General features: G+C 39.3%; 1 protein-coding gene across 1 annotated transcript; it reads right to left on the bottom strand.

The window, feature by feature from the left end:
* Positions 1-1,558: 1,558 nt before the first annotated feature.
* LOC308294353 (troponin I, fast skeletal muscle-like) lies at positions 1,559-9,763 on the bottom strand (the record flags this gene model as incomplete). Its single annotated transcript, XM_080737084.1, has 6 exons — positions 1,559-1,660; positions 2,031-2,210; positions 7,201-7,290; positions 8,282-8,410; positions 9,471-9,507; positions 9,756-9,763. The coding sequence occupies 6 exons, from the start codon at positions 9,761-9,763 to the stop codon at positions 1,559-1,561; spliced, it is 546 nt and encodes a 181-aa protein (XP_080593210.1).
* Positions 9,764-10,211: the final 448 nt, after the last annotated feature.

The raw sequence follows: 10,211 nt of genomic DNA, 5'->3' as shown, positions 1-10,211 counted from the left end.
TCATTGCAAATAAATTACTCTTTTCTTTTTATAGGTGTATGAAACTACAAGAGACACAAGGATGTTCAGAATGACGATGTAACACTAAACAATGATTGACAAAACTTTACAATGATATATTAACCTGTTTAAACGTTTAGAAATGTACTTTAAATACATCCTAATACAAAGTTTGGGACATGATTACGACAAAGATTTGTACAGTAGTAGGCTAATGTCAATATTTCATAATATGCAGCAAACTTATAGACTGATTTCCTGAGTGACACCCTGTAGAGGGCGCCGCCTACATTTACTTTAGTACTTAAGTACAATTTTGAGTATTGGTACTTTACTTGAGAATTTCTCATTTTCAATCATTTTACTTCAACTCTTGGCAGCTGTTTACACCGTGGCAATGGCGGCGGCGGTCACAGGGGAGTGCTCAGGAAATCGGTCTATATAGCCTGGAAACCAGACGAATCTGCCAGTGCAAAGAAAAAGTTGGATGCGTGTCCCTTCCCTTTGCCACTCTCAAAATACAGTATGGATGCACAGTTTGCACACTGACTAGAATGTGCTAATTCAACATGTCATGTACACACAATTTGGGGGTCCCGGCCCACAGGTTGAGAACCACTGGCCTAGTATACCCCTTCTCTTCGGGCAGTGTGGTTCTGCATGACTATCAGACTCACCTCACCTCTACTCACCAGTTAAGAGTGGGGTGGCTCAGAGTTGATGACAGAGTACAGCAACTTGCAATGGGCCTGGTGTACAAGATACATTACACCACTATGATACCCAAGTACCTGTCTAAATACTTTATAAACGTTAAGGATGTCCATAATTACAACACCAGAGGCAGTGCCACAGATCACTTTCAACCCAGAGTCAAAACCAACAAAGGGTCAAACTCCTTCTTCTGCTATACCACCAAAATGTGGAAAGCCTTACCGAAGGCCATAAAGGAGTGTGTATCCCTAATATCCCTTAAAATTGCCCTGAAAAACCACTTACAGGCAGCAGCCGTTCGCAACTGGTAAAGAAAACAATCCTAGCCCAGCCCTACCCTCCCCTGCCCCTTCTTTGTATATACTTACTGTTTGTTTAGACTTACTGTTTTCTTTTTTTATTTTGGTCCTTTCATTGTATTTCCTTTACATATCTACTGCATAGTACTGTGTTCTATTTGTCTGTCATTCAATGTTATATGAGATACTTTAATGGTTTCCCGTGGAAATAAGCTTAGTCTTTTCTAGGATTTCCTTTTAGTAGACCTTGTACCAGTGAAATGTACTGTCATGAAACTGTACCTTTTCCTATGCAAACTTCTAATAAAGTCTTCAATCAATCAATCAATCAATCAATCAATCAATCATGAACCGGATATTTCCAGTTCTAAACAGAAAATGAGCAGATGAGACAAATTGGTAACATCAGCATATATGTTAATAGTTTATTACATGTAAAGGTAATGCATACATCAGGTCAATAAAGCAAAGAGATGGTCAGAAATGAAAGTTATATAATCTGCTAACAGGAAATACAGTCATATGAATATTATAGTGTATTCAATTTAAGCCTCAGCCTCAACCTCGAACATTTTCTTCCTGCCGTCCATTCCGGATTTGTCCTCAATGTTCTTACGCCAATCCCCGACTTCACGCAAATCCTTATCCTGCAACAGCAATACAGGCAATGGTAAAGCGAGCTGGCAGGCTGCACCAACACAACTATTTGAATGACAGTGTTATTAAGTTTCCGCGTGCGCCTGGTGTAAGCGGTATCAGTGATATCAATTGGACGCTCTGTATGCACACAACATACGCACACTTTGAAAAGCCTGGTGTAGTTTGGGCGTCACTCCACATGTCACTCCACACTCCATGTCTCCTTCATTATACAATAACCACTTGATTTATACTTTGTGTCGATGTGAAGCGTTTTGAACTTATAGATCATATATTAAAGATAAAAATACAACTTCTTTTTTCTCTTGACATATTTGCCTACAATTAACATACAAACACCAGGTTGAAAGTACTCACCTCCTCCTTTGCCTTCTCTTTCTTGACCTGCTTCAGGCCGGCCCTCAGGTCCATGTTCACTGTGTGCTTGGAGCCCAGCAGGGCCTTCAGCATGGCGTCAGCAGACATACGTACTTTCCTCAAGGCCGGCTTCTTGAATTTGCCCTTCAGGTCCTGCACTTTGATCTGCAAATCTTGAATCTGGACCAGAACACAACAAATCCCATTTGTCTCTTTAGTTCTGACTGTCAACACTGTTATTTGAAATCAGATGGGGTTTGTGTCGTTAGATAATCGCCAAACTATCTGAATTGGTTGTGATGCAGATCTTTGACTTAAAGCTATACTGTGTAAGTTGCTCAACTAGTGGTCAGTAGCGTCCGCATCTTTCGGCCGCGGACCGGGCCTCACACCCCCGCGTCACCCCCGCGTCTGCCTCCACCTCGCCGAGATCTATCTTTGGAGGGGTCCCTGGTTCCTGTGCGTTCAGGCATTCCGGAGAAACGGAGTGTTTCACCCGAGTATAGATAGAGACACACGGGCGCCTACAAATATGGCCGCCCTATTGTGATAGCTAGCGACCCCACTTCAAGATGCGCTGTGATTGGCCGGCAGTGTATAACCCTCGCTGTGATTGGCCGGTAGTGTATGATGACGTCATTTTGCCGGCAAATCCCGCCCCTGTCACTGCTAGAAGAAAATATATAAAGAGAAGGCTTCAGAAGCTGAAAATAACGGAGTGGGTGTAATAAATAAATTATGGATCTCTAAATCCATAGTTAAAATAAGACAAAGAGCCAAAGGACTATATTTCTTTAGATTGCTGTATTCTTGAGAGAGCAGACAAAGAAGACAAAACAGTGCGCATATCATCCTAGTGGTATGCTTGATAAATCTCTCCCCACCATAACGGCAGGGCAGAGGATTCTCTCTCTCAAAATGGAGCTTTACATTCAGTATATAAAGACATAGTTATGACAGTAAGAAGCGTGGAACTCATTCATTTGTTCCCAGATCATAACAAGGAAGTAGTAGGAACTCATTCATTTGTTCCCATATCATAACAAGGAAATAACAGTTAGAAGGTGCCACGTAGTGCTTGTAATTTTCCACCACTCGTGACTTATACAGTATATCAAAACATGATTATATTCAGGGCATTCAAAGTTATTATGACCTTTAATCAGTTTGCCTGAACCTACAGTATGCGACCAAAATGTGGTCTCTTATATACTGTACGTTCAGTTCATATTATGCCTTTATATGGTCATATGAGACTCATACACCAATAACATAATTATGTATCATAATTTATCCTAACAATCTATCCTTTTCATATTTGTATGAGGTTCATATGACCTCCATATTAAACATTTTATCAGGGTAATAATAATAATAATATTATGAAGACTTTAATAATATTTATAAATTCAAATTTCGAAAAGGACTGTAATATTTTTTTAAAGTTTAAAGAAATGTGACACCAAATAAAAATATTTCATCGTTTTTTACAGATGAATGGAGACAGAATTAAAATTGAATAAACAAATAAGAATAAAGAATAAAGAATGAAAAAAGAAAAAGGGAATTAAAAAGTCCTTATGTCCAGTGATCGGATGATGATGACGACGATGATGGTGATGATGATGATGATGATGATGATGACGATGATGTGGTGGGGCATTGTAGAGACGTGAGGGAGGAGGACGCAGGATGCAGTTGATGTGGGGCCGGTTCTTCTGGGTCTCGGTCGTCTTCTCAGGTAGTTCCTATACGGGGCAGAGGACTTGGCCAGTTTACTGTTTCCAAACAATTTAGTTCATCATGATAGTGTTTGTACTACACATGGCATCAACAACAGTGCAACTTAGCTCACCGACAAGGCACGATTTTTACATCGTGCCGCTGCGGTTGATTGGCTCGTGCACTGGTCTGGCCGGGCCTCAGGTCGTGGTTCGTCTGCACCCCATCAGTCAGGTGGTTTTCGATGATGACCCGATTCTCCTCCTTCCCCACACTGCAGTCCTCTCTCCGTCACCGTCAGCCCATGTAACAGAAACATTTCAAATTAAGTTTCAAATAAATCTTAAATCGATGAAAAAACAAATTAAATAAATTAAAATCAAATTAAAATTAAAATCAAATCAAAATTTAAATATATTAAACAATTAAAATATATTAAACACTCCCCTTCTTGTTACAACTTATAGTTGTGACATAAAAGTTAAATAAAATAATTTAAATTGTTTAAATCTTTAATTCATGCACTACAGTACAGTACAGTAGCAGCTTGGGCACAGGGGAGTCAGTGATAAGTAATACGCCCTAAGTGCGAGAAGCGACCTTGTGTCCTTCTCAACAATGGGTTTAATTTGGTTGTTATGGTAACCAGGGACATGACGTTCCCAACAGAGATTTATGGGTAATGGAGTTTTTCTAAAATGTATTCATAACAAGACAGGATAGAACTTAAACAAAATACCATAGACAGTAAACAGTCAGAATGTTGTTGAAAATGGAAGAGACAGAGACACTTGTTCCCAAAACAATTCTCTCACACACAGACCATCTGACCTTGAAGGCTCCAGGTGGTTTCTCAGACAGGCACACATACGCACACACCTCAAAAGGCATGAGTCACAGACACACGCACGCTCACGCACGCACTCAGGGAGTGAAAGAGATAAGGGTCAGAGCGACATTTACGCACACACAGGCGCATGCCCGCACTCACACATACATTATTGGGACGGCACACACGCGTTGACGAAGAGAGAGGGGGGGGTGGAGCTCACACATTCCACCTCTAACTCACACGCACATGCATGCACGCACGCACACATACAGTACAGTAAATTCATTCTCACAGAATCACACCCAGAATCCTCCAGGAGGTTTTAAAACTTAACGTTACAACATATTATATTAATTTAGACATCATTAATTTGAGTTAGTTATTCTTAATCTTAAATCTTAACTTTAATTTCTCAGAGACATTTTAAAATGTCTTAAAAGTACTTAATATTATTCATTACAGAAGACAGAACTGGTCAGTAACATATAGTCTTAAAGATAAAAATATTGTTTCTCAATTTCCAATGGCTGGGCCAAGCCATGAAAGTGAGAGACCTAAATAAACACAGTATTATCGGTACAGTGAACATAACAGTAATAAACTGACAAATACTGACCATTCATATGGTCCAGCCATAACAAGCTATAACCACAAACTGACTATGAGCACGGTTTTAATCAGGCTGGCTAAAAGCACACGCCCTAGGTTATAAGCCCAACATATAATGACCATTCATAGGGTCCAGACAAACTGACAAAACAAAAACGACTGTACCGAAAAAAAGTTAAAGTCTGAAAATATCTGTCTCTGCTTCCTCATGGCAATGAGAGGGAGAGAAACCAAACAAGATAAATAGATAAAAATAGAATAGGGATTGTGCACACCTCCCTTAAACTTTCAAAGAGGAAACAAAGAGTTTTACGACCATTCTGTCTAGATAAGGATTAATTTACAACGCGTGTCAAACCAAAACATTATTAGGAGCTGTGGACTCCTCCAGACGGAGGGAGAACATCATTCACAAATCATATCAATTATCCTAACATTAACATCGTTAATTCAAAATTCAACAGACACGACACGTTACAGGGATTTAGTAAATATGTACTTATCTTAATCACTTAGGAATTTGCCGATGCGCAGAGATCCAGGAGGTGCAGCCGGGCGGTGGTGCATCGGTGGAAAATCCAGCCTTTCGTCACGGTCCGGTGCTGCTCCTGGATGTCTACGCGGTTCCACATTAATCCAAAACTCATAACACTGTTGTCTAAATAAATTCCTTTGTCTGATAATACAGCAATGTAGAGATAAATTCCAATTTTGGCTGGTTCCAGATACGTGTTGAACATTGTTCCACCGGGGGAGAGAAAGTGAACTTTAAATGGCTAACAGCCTGAACACTTTATCCGTCCCTCAGTCGGCCAATGTTGACAAACAGTATCCGTCGCTCGATGGACCAATTAATAAATAAATTATTAAAGATAAATATGGATCTAAATCCATAGTTAAAATAAGAAGAGACGAGCCAAAGGACTATATTTCTTATATTGCTGTGTTTCACCCGAGTATAGATAGAGACACACGGGCGCCTACAAATATGGCCGCCCTATTGTGATAGCTAGCGACCCCACTTCAAGATGCGCTGTGATTGGCCGGCAGTGTATAACCCTCGCTGTGATTGGCCGGTAGTGTATGATGACGTCATTTTGCCGGCAAATCCCGCCCCTGTCACTGCTAGAAGAAAATATATAAAGAGAAGGCTTCAGAAGCTGAAAATAACGGAGTGGGTGTAATAAATAAATTATGGATCTCTAAATCCATAGTTAAAATAAGACAAAGAGCCAAAGGACTATATTTCTTTAGATTGCTGTATTCTTGAGAGAGCAGACAAAGAAGACAAAACAGTGCGCATATCATCCTAGTGGTATGCTTGATAAATCTCTCCCCACCATAACGGCAGGGCAGAGGATTCTCTCTCTCAAAATGGAGCTTTACATTCAGTATATAAAGACATAGTTATGACAGTAAGAAGCGTGGAACTCATTCATTTGTTCCCAGATCATAACAAGGAAGTAGTAGGAACTCATTCATTTGTTCCCATATCATAACAAGGAAATAACAGTTAGAAGGTGCCACGTAGTGCTTGTAATTTTCCACCACTCGTGACTTATACAGTATATCAAAACATGATTATATTCAGGGCATTCAAAGTTATTATGACCTTTAATCAGTTTGCCTGAACCTACAGTATGCGACCAAAATGTGGTCTCTTATATACTGTACGTTCAGTTCATATTATGCCTTTATATGGTCATATGAGACTCATACACCAATAACATAATTATGTATCATAATTTATCCTAACAGGGTGTTCTAAAACTTTAGCGATTTAAGAGTTAGGACAATTTTAAGATTTGTTTTATAAAAAAAGTTACATGGTATAACTTTAAGTAAAAGTACCAATACTGCAATATAGAAATACTCTGTTAGAAGTACAAGTCTGGAATTCTACATTTACTTGAGTATAAGTACAAAAGTACTGGTAAAGAAATGTAATTAAAGTACCAAAAATAGGAGGTACTCATTATGCAAAATGTCCCAACTGTATAAACTCACCTCCTTATTGGTTTTGTTGACTTTTGTCTCCAGGTCATATCGCTCTTCATCTATCACTTCAATCTTCTTGTGAATCTCTCTGGCCAGCTCCTAAAGCAACACATCATCAGGCCATGTCATTATCAGCAGTGGTGGAAAGTAACTAAGCTCCTTTACGAAAATAATACACGCAACTACATTTTCTACAGGGACTTTTACTTTACTTGTGTGTTTCCATGTTTCAATACTTAAAACATCTCTGAGAGAAATATTGTCACTTTACAGATTTAGATGATCAAAATATAGATTAATTCATAAATGGTGATGATTATTAATAGGTTAAGCTACTCAGCAATGGTAGGTGGGGAGCAGTGTTGATTTTGACAGCAAATCTTGATGTTTTAGTTTTTTGAAACTGAGTTACTAGGGCCCAAGGTGGAGGGGCCCTAGTAACTTTAGCTATTGAAAAAAATAGCAGATATACAAGCTCACAGCACAGCACTGAGTGTCGCGCTGCGAGCTGAGTGCCGTGGTGTGAGCTTGTAGATCTGCTATTCTTGAAAACTCATGAAAATGTGTGCAAATATTTGAATACCGGTATATGTATTTTTAAAGCGAACATTTTTAACTAAAATTTTGCTTCTGGGGGGTCCCTGGGACTAAATATTTTGACATGGGGGTCCGTGGCCAAATACATTTAATGTTTTCCTTCACATGAAAACGTTTTAGCACCACTGACATAGAAACGGGGAAATCTCGCTCTTTCGAACAACCGTCATTTCGACAAAGGAGCGTCGGGAGGGTTAGCAATTCACCCCACGGAGGTTAGGTTTAGGGTAAGGGTTAGAGTTGGGTGTCGAACAGATGACACGTAGTAACAGCGAAACGCTCGCCATAGAAATATAGGTTTTTCAAAAAAACATTCAAAGACAAAGACTTTCATGATTTTTCAAAAATAGCAGATCTACAAGCTCGCAGCGCGGCACTCGGTGGTGCCGCGCTGTGAGCTTGTATATCTGCAATTTTTCAGTAGTTAAAGCACAAAATACTGCAGTGAATCCTTGTACCCAGGGCCCAGAATTTGGTGTGACACCCCTGATACCTGCAGTGCCTGCATGGACCCAGGAAGGTGCAGAGGAGGGCAGGTCTCAGCCATGTACCTGGCCCTCTCCTCCTCGCGTTCCCTTTCTTCCTCGTCTAGTATACCTTTAGCGATGGCTAGCATCAAGCTCTGGAACACAATGAAATCACACTTAGATTAGAGTGGTCGTTCAAATTCGAATTCAAAGGAGCTTTATTGGCATGAGAAAACATACGTTTACATTGCCAAAGCACGTGTCAAACTATCATACAAACGGTTGAAAATGGGGAACGTATATACACTGTACAGTTGGATGGGGTACAGTATTGTGTAAATAGAGCTATGTCACATTGCGTCATTATATACAGGATAAAAAGCTTTTTGAAACGAATCTTTTGCACTCACTTTGCGAAAAATAGTAGCATTATTTCTCAAAATGATTTACAGTAAATAGTTTACAAAAAAGACTCAGATTTAAAGTTTCTTTAGAGGTAGCAGCTCTGTTTACAGTATATGTGCAGTAGGTCTAGACTGAGGTCTACTCGGTACAGATAGTGTGGGACACAGGACACCACCACCAGCAATACAATGCAATGCTGGTTTTGGTCCACTGTGTTTTAAGTTCAGAGTCAAAACGGCCATCTACCCAGGGATTTTAGAGCACTTTACTAGTAACGGTGTACTGACCATGGTATTACTGGGCTTAACTGACCAGCCAACTGGCCTGACCTGAACCCCACAGAGAATCTGTGTTGTGTTGTCAAGAGGAAGATGAGAGACACAAGACCCAACCACACAGGTGAGCTTAAGGCCTCTATCAAAGCAAACCTGGGCCTCAGCAGTACCACAGGCTGATCACCTTCATGCCACGCGACCCACGCCCCATTGATGAAGACATTTGTTTTTGTTTTATTCGAGACCAAGTACTGAGTGCATAAATTAACATAACCTTTCAGAAGTTTGACATTGCTGTATTATAAATCCTTCTTTTGAGTGATCGCAAATTATATGACATTTTTTTGATACATGGATTTTTTTTTATTTTCATGAGCTGTATCTAAAAAAAAGGTTTTGAATATTTCACTGCATGCACAATGAATCTAGAATATGATTATGACCGTTTACATTTTTTGAATTACATTACAGAAGAAAATGGATTTAATTTTAATGGATCTGTATTTTACAAACTACAGACAAAATGGTCTTTTACCTTCAAGGCGTGCTTTCGACTCGATGACATCTTCTTCCTAAAGAGTTTGATAAAATGTTTATTATTAGTAGTAGTATTTATTATAATTGTTGTTGTGGTTTTATTTAGTATATTAAAATTATGTTAATTTTACAAGGTTATCTTATTGTTGTTGTGACATGCTCATTTGCACTCATTTAGTAAAACAATACAGCTTTTTAAAATATTTACCAGTTGCACATTTTAATGCCCTTCGGTCATTTCTGCATTCCATGAGTAAACATAAGAAGATTAAAAGTTACTCACTCAGACATCTTGGCGTTCGTAAGGTTTCACACCTTGTAGGAAAAATAGATAGACAGATAAATATAGATGGTCAAGACATACAGTACAATATTAAAGAAAGGGCACCAAGTCATTTTAAATGCTGGAAAATCAGATAAGGTGAATAAACAGTATTGGTTATAGGTTATAATTTGCCATTCTCATAAGCAATGAATATTATGCAATATATGTTTTGAAAGTCTGTGTTTGAACCACAAAATCTGCCCCGCCCCCAATTCCCCAGACTCAAGGCTGTGATAATGTTAATAGTGGTCGTGGCCAGACAGTGACGCCAAGAAGTTCACTGTCACATCAAACATATAATTTTGCGAATGTCTGTCTGTCTGTCTGAGTGTCTGAGTGAGTGTCTGTCTGTCACAGCGTTTCTCCTCAGTGGCTGGAGCAATTGATCTGAAATCGCATCACCAATAGCATATG

Source organism: Nannobrachium achirus (genome assembly GCF_963921795.1).
Source record: "Nannobrachium achirus genome assembly, chromosome: 11".
NCBI lineage: Eukaryota > Metazoa > Chordata > Actinopteri > Myctophiformes > Myctophidae > Nannobrachium > Nannobrachium achirus.
This window is presented reverse-complemented; position numbering and strand designations above follow the sequence as displayed.